Below are 15,589 nucleotides of genomic sequence, written 5' to 3' on the forward strand. Positions count from 1 at the left end.
GCTGGTGCATAATGAACAAGGTAGAGCTTCCACATGGCTCCTATGTGGCCATCATTACTGGCAGAACCCATTGTGGTCATCCAGCCTGGAGGCAATGAAGACACAGATCACTGTGATTAGGTCTGCATCACAAAGAATCACTCTTCTGGCCTGCTGAAGAGTCAGTAAGAGCTGCATATCAACTTAAATGGCAGATACTCTCAAAGAGCAAAGACCTGGTTCCATCCAATTCTTCAAAGCACTTCCCCCCCCCCCCCCCCCCAAGCATCGCATTTATCTTTCCCAGACCGAGGATGAACCAACTCAAGCACCAAGTCAACTGGCAAAGGATCTAATTCATGTCTGATGCACAATGTTGTCATGAACTGCTACTACTGAAGCCCATATCATCCTCTAATATCTTCTAGTAGTTCAATATACATGCTGAAAGATAGATACAGGTCTGAATACTGCAAGATATCACAGACGAGAGCTCAGGGAAAACTAGAAACCAACCACCATAACTCTCTCGGATAGGTACACAAGAAATGACACTTAGCCAATTCAGTGCGACTCCACCCATCCTGCCAGGTCACCGCGACAAGGCTGTAATACAGAGAGTGTCAAAAGTTGCTGGCAAGTCTTAAAATATTAACATAGATGTCTGTCTTCTGTCCAAGACCAAAAGACGAGCATGTTAACCTTCAGGACATACTGTAAGACCCAAATTGTCTCCTTGGCCCACAGGAAGTTGAGGGAAAGGCTGAGGCTGGCACTTCAGAGGTCGTTTTGCTGCTGTAACTGTGCTCTCACTAATTCAACTTCTGAGTCTGCTATTAACTGTATAGTTTGCCAAGAGTACCCAGAGCCTGGGATAGATGCCTTTATGTAGTTAGTGCAAACCGCAATTAATCAAATAAATGACTGAGAAACTTCTAGGTTATTGATATATCAGGTGTTCCTGGAACCTTTTTTGCCCCACTTTCTTAATAACCTTACTCAAAGAAGGGAAGTAAGACAGGGCTTTGACTGGTAAGATCTTCTGCAGCCCATGTTAAACTATTGCAAATTTTATGGCAGCCATTACCTTATCCCAGAGTGGTATTGATGTGCTTTGGATCAGCAGATCATCTAGGTGGGTGTCACTAATCATGAGAGCAAAGAATTCATTTATGTGGTGGCATGGACTTCCCATAGTACTTAGAGGTCCAGTAGTGATGTGCCCGAGTCAAACTTGTGAAAGAGGGTCTTCAGAAGCCATCTGCTTGGTCCTGGAAAAACTTCCTGAGTTTAGTCAGACTTTTCTGCAAAGCAGGCAGAGAACTCCTCTCAGCAGGACATATTTGGGTCCAAGGCAGACTGAAGGAAGTCTGGTTTAATTATTCTCATCACAGTATCGCTGATTCCATGGCAGAGGCAAAGGTGGCTCTTAGTCTCCCTTGCAGATGTGACATGGATTTGTAACTCCATGTGACAATCAGATTCAATTTCTGTCTTGTGCCACTGCTGCTCTAATTGTCTGACCTAAGTTTTTATACCACATGCATCACCCATTGCGCCCATCAAAACCATAGGGATGTGACACTGGAAGAATACTTGTAAGGATTTAAGTTATTTTTCCTCAGCGTGACACTGCAAATACAACTTCCTGTCACTTACTTGAATCCATTCCTGCTCCATCATCCAAAAAACACAGCATGAAGCCACCTCTCAGGTCCTCTCGTCTTTCTACAACAAGAGAAGAATTAACAGAACAATTACACTCAAATAGAAAGGGGAATAAAAAATTATTTGAAAATGTCCAAACAGTTTTCATGACTGGAGTAGTACAGCAAGCAGGATCAAACTTCAAGCTGACTTGTGTGTGGTACAACTATAAAATGGTTAGTCACCATCAATAACATCCCTTAGTAGGAAAAACAGGAGCAGATGAGATTGTAGGTGTTTTTATTACAGAAAAATTATTACTCTCTTTCATCAGGAAAGGAAGGTAGTCTAAGCTCACATGCTAAATCAAAGCAAGTACAGGAAGTTTATGTCTTAAATTTCTGAGAAGAAAATAATCAAGCTGTGTATAATTGTAGTCACCTATGTTCCAAAATGATAAACTGAAACAGGTGCAAAGAAGAGCTACTAGGATGATCAGGGGAATGAAGGGCCCAGAGCTTGAATTGTTTAGTAAAGCAAACAGAAGGCTGCAGGGATTTTTCTGCTCTCTGTAAACACATTAGGGGGACAAATACCAGGAAGGATGAATAGCTACTTAAGCTAAATGACAACGTAGGCAGAAGAACAAATGGATATAAATTGGCCATGAACAAATCCAGGTTGGAAATTAGAAGCAGGTATCTAACCATCAGAGGGATGAGGTTCTGGAACAGTCTCCAAACAGAAATTGTGGGGGCAGACAACATTAAGAGATGGTCACAGCTGGAAATGAGACCTTGGGGGAGGCCCTGGGCTCAGAGGTGACACTGCACATTCTCTTTCTCAGGTGCTTGACTGGCTGGTTCTTGCCCACATGCTCAGGGTCTAACTGATCACCATATGTGGGGTCAGGAGGGAATTTTACCCTACGTCAGAGCTGGCAGTGAGGTTGGAGGTTATTCACTTTCCTCTGCAGCATGTGGGTGCAGGTCACTTGCCAGGATTATCTGGGTTTATCTCAAGGAATCATTTCCCTGCCACTGCAGAGGGCTCTGGCACTGGTGCATCTTGGTCCCTCCTATTCTCTGCCTATATCACATAATAGTCTGGTCTCCTCTGGCTTCTAATACTTCGGTCTCATTTCAGTTGTTGGATTAGTGTGCAGGTGCTGGGTGGTGTTGGTGCCCAGTGCTACATGAGGTCAGACTGGATGATCTATTGGTCCCTTCTGGCCTTAAATTCTATAAGATTCCTTTACTCTGGTACAGGATTCTAGTAGATTCAATTCAAGACCCATCTAAAGACAATGCAAGACTTCCCTCACCACCCTCCTACACCTCTTTTTCTGAATGATTTTTTGATATTAGAAATGTAATAGATTTGAAGGCATTACTAATGGGACACTTGACCTTAGGGAGTTTGTGTGTCTAGTACCATTTTATCAACTTGTAAATCAGTAATTTGCTGGGTGTATTTTGCAATGCTCCTGACATTGCTGGCATCGAAGGAAAAAGACAAGTCTGACTTACCTATATAAATATCTATTCTCGTGGCATCAGCATCTCTACAAAGTAACAAAAACACAATCAGCGTCCAAGCTGTGAATGAAGGTGAAACACTGTAGGAGCCCGAGAGGATTCTGCATGTATGAGTGGGAATTTCAACAGGAGCGATCATCGATCAAAAAATGTGTAAGTCTCTAAGTATGCAGTGTTGTTGTAGCCGTGTCAGTCCCAAGATATTAGAGAGAAAAAGCAAGTTAGGTAGTATCTTTTATTGGACCAAATTCTGTTGGTGAGAGACGAGCTTACACAAAGCTTTTCTTCAAGAGCTGTGTGTAAGCTCGAAAGCTTGTCTCTCATCAACAGAAACTGGTCCAATAAAAGATATTACCTCACACACCATGTCTCTCTAAGGCTAAGCGTAAGCACCCCTAAAAGAAATCGAAGAGACTTTGGTGTACCATTGCATTTTTGGCCTTCTCTTGTTCAGATCCAAACTCCACCACAAGACACTGATGCTGCATACTAATTAAACCTGGTTACAATGCAAATACCTATTCTGTAACAGACACCCATTTCATGAGGGAAACAAGTACATGAAGAAAGAAAAAAAACTTTGTACATCATGATGGAATAAGCCTGCAACTTCAAGCTTCTTTCAGCTTTTGAAAGACATCACTTACCTTCTCCTCAAGCAAGAGCTCTTCAGAGTCTGTGCTCCCCTGTGTCTGGAACCCCCCTCCCTATCCCAATGCACCAGATGCCCTACCTATTCTTCAAACTGCCATAAAATTCACTTTTACAAAGCACAAGAATGCAAAACCACATTAAAAGGCTAAGGAAAAAAAGGATGTAAAATTAATCCTTCTTGGTCTCCCAACACAGTGTTTTCTAGCTGTTTACACTATCAGTTTTTCAAGATGGGACCCTGTCCTCCTCTTGGGCAGGGCCTGTATCTTATGTAGACTACAGATGCACCATCACCATTCAGCTATAATATAAGCTTCTGCATTACATCTTTCTTCTTAAGATCTACTGGTAGTGAAGGTCACTCAGCTGCTTACCCTAAACATGTAGGCTAGATAAATCACAGCAACTTAATTACAATACAAACAATCTCAAATACATACCTGGCATTATCTACAAGCTCAGCAAGGGCACCAAACAAGAACTCATGAGTGGTTCTGAAATGTCAAACACCGAGAGTCAGGAAGGTTACTGCAATATTGAAGGAGACTGTACATCTCTCAATTTAATATGTATGTCAAACTGATTTTTTTAAAGTTTAACTAATTTGTAATATACTTCCCCACCAATCAATGTAACAAAACTAGAAATTAGTGGTGCACTATTCATAGAATCAGAAGATTAGGGATGGAAGAGACCTCAGGAGGTCATCTAGTACGGTCAAAAACAGGAGACAAATAAAACAGCTACTGATTAAATATTTAGATTTTCTTGATTCAAATTGTGATCTTTGTGTAGTGGCATTAAGAGTATTAGGTAAGGGGAAAATTATATTAGTTCCCCTTATTACGAGGTGTCAAAACAATGAATCACTGACTGGAACTCTTCTAGCAAGAAATAATCAATACATGCGAATTCTCGATTACTTATTATACTGACTGGGTCTTTTAAACTAACTAATTAAATCATTTTAACTAATAAAACATGCCCTGGCAATGACTACACTGCACAGGACTGGAGATTTCTTTTCCTTAAAAGCATCTCTTCAAATTTCAAGATTTTAATTTCTGATAAATATGAACTTGGTATGCATTCATATGATTACTACTGTTGCACAAATCAGGTGATATTTGCCAGAGAAATCAGTAGCTGCAGCTGTTGCTAATCCAGAAAAAGATGCTCATGAGCCAGCATGGTATGTTTAATCATATGATCTTAGGAATTCAATGTCAAAATTTCTCTGACTGAATCCCCAGTTCACTATAATCCTGAAGAATATTTGAGTCCAAAGTTCTTAATTGTCATAATTCGTAAGAGGTGCCCAATCCAAAACTGCAATGTTCCACGTGGTTGCTCTGCTGTAGTCTTTTCCAGCAAAACCTTTTACCGGCTCTTGTTCCCTTTTCTTTAAAACCTTCATTTTTTTTTTTTTTGTCAAAGACCAATAGATGTAAAATTTCTGCTGTACATCCAACATGGTGTTGCATCTTCAAAAGCCAATCGGTTTTCACATGCAGACTAGCTAGGACCCTGTGATAACTTCAGCTAAACTATGGGAAATGCAGAAACTGGATGAATGGTGTTCCTCCCCAGGTTAAATTAAATGACCAGTATAGATTGGGCCACATCTAGAGCTAAAAATGCATGTTTATTGACTCTGACTTTGAACTTTACAAGAACATTAAGTAGGGCTGTCAAGTTATTAAAAAAATTAATCACGATTAATCACACTGTTAATAATAGAATGCAATTTATTTAAATATTTTGGATGCTTTCTACATTTTCAAATATCTTGATTTCAGTCATAACAGAATATAAAGTGTACAGTGCTCACTTTATTTTTATTACAAATATTTGCACTGTAAAAAATAGTATTTTTCAATTCACCTCATACAAGTACTGTAATGCAATCTATCATGAAAGTTGAATTTACAAATGTAGAATTATGTACAAAAATAACTGCACTCAAAAACAATGTAAAACTTTAGAGCCTACAAGTCCACTCAGTCCTATTTCCTTGTTCAGCCAAATGCTCACAAAAGTTTGTTTACATTTGCAAGAGATAATGCTGCCTACTTCTTGTTCACAATGTCACCTGAAAGTGAGAACAGATGTTCGCATGACACTCTTAGTAGCTGGCTTCACAAGATATTTACATGCTAAGTGCTCTAAAGATTCATATATCCCTTCATGCTTCAACCATCATTCCAGAGGACATGCGTCCATGCTGACGACAGGTTCTGCTCAATAACAATTCAAAGCAGTGCGGAGCAACACAAGTTCATTTTCATCATCCGAGTCAGATGCCACCAGTAGAAGGTTGATTTTCTTTTTTGGTGGTTCGGGTTCTGTAGTTTCTGCATCGGTGTGTTGCTCTTTTAAGACTTCTGAAAGCATGCTCCACACTTCATCCCTCTCAAATTTTGGAAGGCACTTCAGATTCTTAAACCTTGGGTCAAGAACAGTAGCTATCTTTAGAATTCGCACATTGGTACCTTCTTTGCATTTTGTCAAATCTGGAGCAAAAGCATTTTTAAAAAGAACAACATGTGCTGACTCATCATCAGAGACTACTAACGTACGAAATATATGGCAGAATGTGGGTAAAATACATACAATTCTCCACCAAGTTCAGTCACAAATTTAATTACTTCCCCCCCCCCCCCAAACGAGTGTCATCAGCATGGAAGGATGTCCTCTAGAATAGTGGCCAAAGCATGAAGGGGCATATGAATGTTTAGCATATCTGGCATATAGATACCTTGAAATGCCAGCTACAAAAGTCCCATGCAAATGCCTGTTCTCATTTTCTGGTGACACTGTAAATAAGTGGGCAGCATTATCTCCCGTAAATGTAAACAAACTTGTTTGTCTTAGTGATTGACTGAACGAGAAGTAGAACTGAGTGGATTTATAGGCTCTAAAGTTTTGCGTTGTTGTTTTGTTTTTGAGTGCAGCTATGTAACAAAAAAAGTGACATTTGTAAGTTGCACTTTTACGATAAACATATTGCAGTACAGTACTTTATGATGTGAATTAAAAAATACTATTTGTTTATTTTTACAGTGCAAATATTTGTAATAAAAAATATAAAGTGAGCAGTATACACTTTGTATTCTGTGTTGTAATTGAAATCAACCTATTTGAAAATGGAGAAAAACCATCCCAAAATATTTAATACATTTCAATTAGTATTCTATTGTTCAACAGTGCAATCAATCGGAATTAATTTTTTTTAATCACGATTACTTTTCAGTTAATCACGAGTTAACTGCAATTAAAATCGACAGCCCTGACACTAACACCTAATTATAAAATTACTTTGTCCAAATGAGCCTGTCAGATATGTAACTATGATTAAACTTTCATATCCACTACAAAAATCATTAGAACTAACCTATCATCTGAACTCTAATTAGAATAAAAGTAGTAGTATTCAGGCTGCACCCATAGGTTCAGAAGGATGGGATGTTCGTGGTAAAGTGATCAGCAATGAAGAAGCTGACATTAGCTTTCAGGGAATCACTACATTTATACGAATGCAGCCCTTCACATCTTTCAGACACTGTTTCAGTTCGCCTGCAGGCTAAGGATGAGAGTCCTGTATCAGTTTACATTTCGAAGGTTCTCTTCATAACCAGAAGAGCTAGACACTTTGTTTTCTTTTAGAATGAAAGCTTAAAATTTGCACAGAACGCAGGAATAGCAGTACCACAAACACTAAATCCACAGAAAGTGCGGAAATTCCCTCATGCACAGATTTCCAGTATTCCAATCAGTTTAAAGACAATTATAAAAACCCACAAACAGTCCACTGAAAATATATCTGGAGAATATTGCACACAGTGGATAGTCGCAAGCAAATGGATGAGTCAGAATTAACATACATTATACTTCTGCACCTTTGACACTACATCCCAAAACACTTCAAACCAAAACTTAGTGAATCAAATATTTAAGAATACGCTTTGCTGTGTTATTAAAAAAAAAAGATATAAATATGGATTTAGAAACAAAATGGTCACAGGAATGAAAGGGCTGAAAAAACAGATCAATCACACCATAATCTAAAAAAGAAAAGGAGTACTTGTGGCACCTTAGAGACTAACAAATAGTCTCTAAGGTGCCACAAGTACTCCTTTTCTTTTTGCGAATACAGACTAACACAGCTGCTACTCTGAAACCATAATCTAAGGAGCAACAGAATGATTCTTTTCTAAATAACTGTTTTCCCACTGCACTCATCACAGTGGTATCTGAATGCCTATCAACAACGTAGTCCCCTCATACCAACTGAGACAAAGAGACGAAACCTCGCTAAAAGTGAGGTGAAATGAAACCCAAAAATATTTATCCCTAGCTAGGGCATATTAACACGTAGGTTTCTTTGGAGTACGTATAAAAAAAAAGTTTACTCTCAGAAATGGCATCTTCTCAAAATGATCTTAAAGATCCTCAGAGTCAAACGTTAACTTAAAAACGAAGCCAAAAGGCTGATTTGCATTGTTAATGAGCATCTTCGTGCATAGCAACAACATACCTACTTCCTCCATGTCAAAACTACCTGACAAATAAAGTACTTAACTTCCATCTATCCTATGCAAGGCCCGACAGTATAATGGTTCTCTCACAAGATGCCTTCTTATTGTACAGAAAAAAGCCCATGAGCAGTCTCAGTTGTAAACAACATGTCAAAAAACGTGAATCAAATCTAACTAATGCAGTAATATCTGCCCAAGTTTGCAAAGAGTCTGAAACAATAGCTCTGAGAAGTGTAAACTATCCCTTTCACCTCAGTGTATATATTTACTCAGATGTCTCTACTTTAAGTGTCTTCGTTGTTAGCTATTTCACTGCTCAATCAAAACATGTAAGAAGAGGAAATATATTCTGAAAATCTACAAAATCTACTCTGAGGGATAGTTCATTTTGACAGCACGAACGGGTGGTCTTGGGAAAGTACTATTACTACAACCTCCCACTCAAAAATGAGCACCACCAAGGAGCCAAGCCCTAAGGAACACAACAATGCCATGGGTGTGATGTATTCAGACCAACTTGAAAAGAAGCCAAATTCAAGCAACCCGGAAAGCATGCGTGATTACATTTTGAACATCTGCACAGTCTATTGAGAGCAACAGGTGAAGTGAACAGGACTTATTTTGTGAGTGGAGCTTGGAAGAGTAGCCTATCCTACCCAACAACCAACTTGATTCCTGATCCTACAGGTATGCAAAAGTGATGGGCACCTAATTAATACCACAGACTCATGATAAGTCAACTTCTCTGTAGCAAAGAAGGTCCCAGCAATGCACCAAATTCTACTTTGGAAGTTTGGCACCCTGTTAGCAAACAGCTGTCTTCTCTTATTACTGTAACAAAACCTTCATCCATTGGCTTACTGTATCCTTCACTTATAGGGAGAAAATATTTTTAACACGTAAAGAAGCTGATTTTTTTTTTAATTTCTCAAGTCTATTGAACAGCTACTGGAGAAAAAAATAAAACTTCTGTTCCACTTGAATATACATCTGCCATTCTAACTGTGGATAACAGGTCAGTTCTAGTTAGTTAAAGGGCCAGCTTTCATTTTAACTTGGCCACAAATATTAACTCTTGACCGCGTGCTGTCATTAGAAGATTTATTTCCAATGATAAATTTAGTGGTACAAATTTTAACAAATTGTAATGCATAGTTGGTTGAAGCAAACACATTCAAGCATACAGAGAGACAAGTTAACCAGATCCATGTGCATTTTTGTGTTCATCTCTTTTTAAAAGTTTTCAAGCATTTTAAAATATAATTTTGTACCAAGTTACTCAATAGCTTTTAACTTTTTTTCAAAAAGGAAAAAACACCAGCTAATTTTAAAGCATCTGTTGTATTAGGGATCCATAATTAAGTGTTAATAATAACCATACTTTACCTTTACATTGAACTTTTCATGAAAGGATCACAAAGGTCTTTTACATGCCTTAATACAACTTTTAGGTTGTCTATGCTAGGAAAATGAGTTATGTTTATGTATGATGCATCCGATGAAGTGAGCTGTAGCTCACGAAAGCTTATGCTCTAATAAATTTGTTAGTCTCTAAGGTGCCACAAGTACTCCTTTTCTTTTTGCGAATACAGACTAACACGGCTGCTACTCTGAAACCTATGTTTAAAACATATCAATTTAAATGCTTTAATGATCAAGCTGTCAAACACACCAGATAATGTTTAAAAACATATTCGTCTGTTAGCCATGACCCCTAAGGTTGACCTTTAGACTAATGGCGACCAGCTAACCCTTTTAAAAAACAAATTTACCTGAACTGGTAAATAGTGTTTAGCAACGTGTTAATTAAAACATATTAATTCATGCCGGGTTGAGGTTTTTGGTTTTTTTTTAAACCACAACTCATTTTCCCAGTAGACAAAACCTAAGAAGTAAACAGCTATAATCAGGAACCATGTATTTTTCAGTTCCACAGCCAGAGATTATGCTTCAAAATGAAATCTGTCATTTTAAAAGTTTCTAGCTCTTATGACTGTGAAAACAACCATGAAAACATGACAGTGTCTTCCTCAGTCTGCAACTGCCTGAGACTATGGTTCTGAAAGATGAATGCTTCACTCATCTCAGAGTTAATTCTGAAACAGATTAAAATTTAAAATGTCACTTTTTAAATTTTACTATTGATCATTTGAAGAGAACCAACCAAGGTACTTATCCCACAATCTCAAAATGCTTCTCATCACTTGTAGGATGTCAAAAGCCCTAGTTGTGCCTCACCTATTTTCCAAAACCTCCATCTTCCCTCCTAACAACTTCTATGATGTAATTATGCGATGCAAAATCCATGAAGAACTGAAACTGTGATAACATAAAATTACTTTAATATAAAAATAAACATGCATCACTATAATGACTGACCTAGTTAATCTCATTTATTAGAAATCTCCATTTTGTAGCTGAAATGCAGATGCTGCAGACTTTCCAATCTGCCATCCTGGAGCACTGGAAAATCTTGGAACCTCAAAGCACAATTTAGATCCAGTTTGCCATGGAGTTGGATATTTGAGACTTGAGCCATAGAGGTAGAGCGACTTGACATCATGGTCACTTGGTCAGTCAATGACAGCACCAGGAACTGAACTCAGGAGTCTCAACTCCCGGTCCTCATACACCAACCAGAAGACCTAACAACATTTAAAGTAACTGAACCAATTATAGGGCAAAGCAATGACTGGAACCATAGCACCATTGTCCCTCAGATGACATAGTGCCACTATCTTCTCCTGTGCCCAAGAGCTATAACTGCTATTTTTTTCATCCATGGGTTGAAAATAATTACCATTTGCCAAGAGCAATCATTATAGAGACTCAAAACTTTGCCAAGTACTCACCTCTCTTCCATATCTAGTACTATTAATAAAAAACTTCACAAATTTAGAACTAAACTTAATATAAAACTCAGTCAAGGTTCTGTGCTTTGGCTCTATTCGTAGAAGTCTAAAGGAGCCAGATGATGCCATAGCATACCATTGAGGCTCCCTCGCTCCCATTTTGCCTCAGTATTTGAAAAAGGTAACAGATGAGACAAACCATCAAAACCTACGTTTGCACTATATTTCTCCTATTAACATAAGCAGACATAGCCAATTTTTCTACTTGTTCCCACTTCTACAAAGGGGCCATAAAGACAAAGAGGTATGGTTCCTCCAATGGCCAACTGACCAAAATACAGAGACTCCATCACTAGTTTACATTGTTATGCCCAAACGTATTACTGCAAGGATAACAAAACCTCATGCTTTATGGAATTCCCTCCCTCCTAGACAGCATTACACAGCTGATTACTTGCAATCTGCACATTTCTGACAGGTGTCAGTATACCAAATTTGATTTTCCTAAAATACCAATGTCGCTTTGACTCCAGGAGCAACTGGGTACGTTCTAGACAATTGGTTCTCAAAGCCGGTCTGCTGCTTTTTCAGGGAAAGCCCCTGGAGGGCCGGACCAGTTTGTTTACCTGCCACGTCAGCAGGTTCAGCTGATCATGGCTCCCACTGGCTGTGGTTCGCCGCTCCAGGCCAATGGGGGCTGCGGGAAGGGCGGCCAGTACGTCCCTTGGCCCATCCCTTGACCTGCACCAGTGGGAGCCGCGATCAGCCGAACCTGTGGACGCGGCAGGTAAACAAACCAGTCCAGCCCGCCAGGGGCTTTCCCTGAACAAATGGCAGACCAGCTTTGAGAACCAGTTCTAGACCAGTGGTTCTCAACCTGCAGCCTGTGGGCCACTTGCAGCCCAATCAGCACAGAGCTGCGACCCATGTGACATCCTCAGGGCCATAGAGGTAGTATTGGTTGCAGCACACAATGGTAAACAGGTTGAGTACCACTGTTCTGATACTTAGATGAAAATAGCCAAACTCTAAATAGCTGAATCAGCTCAATCAGAACATTTTCCTTTTTGTGGACTTCCAATACACTGTACCAAAACACAACAAACCCTGAAAGCCAATTGGGGGCAGAAAGGAAACTTGTATTCAAAAATACAACTGAATAAAACATGCAAGCGTTAACCAAAAAAACGTTATAAAGGAGAAACTGCCATTACCAAGAAAGAGGCAACAAGAGAATGACTTCTCATATTCAAATCACTACACAAAAGCATATTCTATAAACTCTAGGAAGTCCACTTTTTTCTCCACTCTCTTACGTATTACACTTTCCAACAGTTATCCTACAATATCAGATATTTAGGTACAGTACCTATATTTTTCTAAAACAATGCACACATGAGCAGACACACACAAAGAGACCCTTTGTTAATAAATGCTCCAGTGAGAGAGTGCATATTGTATTTAAAGCAGGGCCCTAGGTGTTAAGACTCTTGGATTCTATTCCCAGTTTTGTAACTGACGTATGATCTCAGACATGTCATGTCATCTCTCTGTGCCTCTGTCTGCCCATCTTTACAATGGGTATAATACCTACCTACCTCTTAGAGGTGGTGTGATACTTAATATTTGTAAGTGCTTTGTGATTCTTGAGTGAAAGGCACAATGTATGTGCAAAAATTATTCCATGTCTTCCTTACCCTGTGATCTACAGATCCTTCAGGGAAAAGACAAATATCAATTTCCTCAGCAGACAAGTTACTTTTGGGAGAAAACCAAACACAAAGAACATCCTTCTTGCAAATTGCTTTCAACTGTTCGGTTTCCTTTCCTGAAAACACCTTTAAAGGATTCTGCCTTTCTGTTGCTGTTAAGATTGTTTGATCAAGAAGAGTAACCGGCAGCAGCATAAATATTTCATTCCTTAAGATCCACCGTTGAGTTTCATCTGGTTTTTGATATAAATGGCTCCAGCTGACTTGAATTACACTGAAGATACAAATCATGCTCATGCAGCTGAAGCCTGTGTTCAAACACTGTAGAGTAGCCTGGAGACAGGAAGACTCTGGGGACCCTTTCTGGATTAGCAAGGCAATTTGGCATCGGTTCTTTGTAAACTGAGCGTCCAAAGTTCAAGACTGGCCACGAGTGGCTACAGATGGGCCACCACAGGGCAACAGAGAGGCGAAAAGAAACCTCCAGGCCCAGGCTAGTCGACGGTAGGAAGGGCTCTGCAGCTCCCCAGGATACTCACGAGTTGGTATGCAGGTACTCGAAGGTCAGCTGGGCCCGGTTCAGGCTGCTATAATTGGTAAAAGCCATGGCTGGCGCGGGCTGCCTGGCAGCCCCTGCCCCAAGACCCCCACCTCAGGCGGGCACGGCGCAGTGCCGAGCGGGCTCTTCTGGGCCCAGCCCGCTGTCACGACCTCCCAGACAGGGCCGAGCTGCGCCGGCCGCCGCGGCGCGGCCCCACTCCCACTCCCCGATCAAGGCACCTCGGCGGGAACCACGAGGCCTCCGCGCCCGCCCTTTCCCCGCCGCCCGTCACGGCCCGTCCCAGGAGGCGCCACCTGCCCCGGGCGGAGCCGCCATGCGGGAAGCGTACGCTCACGCCAACGCCGCTGCGGACCCCGAGCCCGCGCCTCGCCGCCGATTGCGGCCAACGCCCCGGCAGGCCCCACCCGCCGCCGCCGCCGCCGCGTAGGAGCCCCGCTCCCGCTCCCGCTCGCCGCCTGCGGCAGCACGTGCCGGAGTCCCCCGCCGCCGCCCCGCAGCCTCCGCCCGCTCCTCGCCGAGCGGGCCAGGCCCTGCCGCCGCCGCCGCCGGTCCCGCTTTGTCTGCTCTGGGCTCGCTCGCGCGCGCCGCGCTCGCAGGCTGCGCCCGCGCCCGCGCCCGCACCAGCCCCGCCTCCCACTAGGGAGGGGCCTCGCCGCTCGCCAATGATTGGCCGGGCCCGGAAGCACGTGACCGGTGAGGCATGGCGCCAGCCGCAGCGGCTTCGCCCACGTCACGTGACGAACCCGTGCTGTCGAGACCGTGCGGCGGCTGGGCTGAAAGCCTGGCGCGCGCACGGGGCTGTGGGGAGTAGCCGCGGCAGCGGAGCCTCTGCTTGGGGCGACGGCTGGGCCCCGCCCGCGTGTGCGGACACCCGCTCCCGCACCCGCACCCTGATTGGCTGGGATCAAGCGCCAGCCACCGCAGGTGCCCCCCCGCCCCTATACCGTCCGCCCCAGCGCGTGCCCTTGCAACCCTCGTGTGTCTGTTGCGCTGCTGCCTCCCCCCCCCGTGTCTGGCTGCGCGCTGCTATCCGCCCCCCCCCCCGGCGTGTCTGGCTCTCCCGCAACCTCCCTCCCCCCCCCCGTGTCTGGCTGCGCGCTGCTATCCGCCCCCCCCCCCCCGGCGTGTCTGGCTCTCCCGCAACCTCCCTCCCCCCCCCCGTGTCTGGCTGCGCGCTGCTATCCGCCCCCCCCCCCGGCGTGTCTGGCTCTCCCGCAACCTCCCTCCCCCGCTGCGTGTCTGGCTGCGCGCTGCTATCCGCCCCCCCCCGGCGTGTCTGGCTCTCCCGCAACCTCCCTCCCCCGCTGCGTGTCTGGCTGCGCGCTGCTGCCCCTGCAACACCCGCCTCTGCATCTGCCTGCTTAGACTGTTGCCCCTACAACCTCCCATGACGTGGCTGGCTGTATGCTGGTATCCTGCAACACCCCCGCCCCACACACACATACACGCAAACATGCGTGGGTACTCGCTGCTGCCCTTGCAACTCCGCCCTCCCACGCTTGGCAATATGCTGGTGCCCCTACACACACATCCCCATGTGCCTTGCTGTGTGTTGCTGCCTCTGCAAATGCCTCCCACACCTGGTGCTATGCTGCCACCCTCACTACAATGCATCCGATGAAGTGAGCTGTAGCTCACGAAAGCTGATGCTCTAATAAATTTGTTAGTCTCTAAGGTGCCACAAGTACTCCTTTTCTTTTTGCGAATACAGACTAACACGGCTGCTACTCTGAAACCCTCACTACAGTAATTTCTGCAGGCTACAATGTGCAAACTTGATCCTAAAAGCAGTTAAAAGAAAAGGAGGACTTGTGGCACCTTAGAGACTAACAAATTTATTTGAGCATAAGCTTTCGTGAGCTACAGCTCACTTCATCGGATGCAGTGTTTCTTCTCTGTATGGTTTCAGGGTAGCAGCCGTGTTAGTCTGTATTCACAAAAAGAAAAGGAGGACTTGTGGCACCTTAGAGACTAACAAATTTATTTGAGCATAAGCTTTCGTGAGCTACAGCTCACTTCATCGGATGCATTTGGTGGAAATGCTTTTCTGTATGGCTCTTACCCACTGTTGAAGTCCAGGACAAAGCTATCATGGATTTAATGGTTG

General features: G+C 42.9%; 1 protein-coding gene across 7 annotated transcripts in view; it reads right to left on the reverse strand.

The window, feature by feature from the left end:
• The window catches only part of MORC2 (MORC family CW-type zinc finger 2), a 107,287-nt gene extending 93,395 nt beyond the window's left edge, over window positions 1-13,892 (reverse strand). For 2 of the 7 annotated variants that reach the window (XM_038373227.2, XM_038373222.2), the window contains exons 1-4: window positions 13,460-13,889; window positions 4,259-4,312; window positions 3,156-3,190; window positions 1,639-1,707 (exon numbers count right to left, since the gene is read on the reverse strand). In XM_038373227.2, the coding sequence (XP_038229155.1) occupies window positions 1,639-1,707; window positions 3,156-3,190; window positions 4,259-4,312; window positions 13,460-13,527 (226 nt within the window). In that variant the 5' untranslated portion in view covers window positions 13,528-13,889. Of the gene's footprint in view, window positions 1-1,638; window positions 1,708-3,155; window positions 3,191-4,258; window positions 5,595-7,212; window positions 7,856-13,459 lie in introns of those variants that run through there. The other 5 variants (XM_043497843.1, XM_043497842.1, XM_043497845.1 and 2 more) reach the window with 5 other exon arrangements.
• Between the last annotated feature and the right edge of the window lie 1,697 nt (window positions 13,893-15,589).

The sequence above is a fragment of the Dermochelys coriacea genome, chromosome 15, assembly GCF_009764565.3.
Source record: "Dermochelys coriacea isolate rDerCor1 chromosome 15, rDerCor1.pri.v4, whole genome shotgun sequence".
NCBI classification, from domain to species: domain Eukaryota; kingdom Metazoa; phylum Chordata; order Testudines; family Dermochelyidae; genus Dermochelys; species Dermochelys coriacea.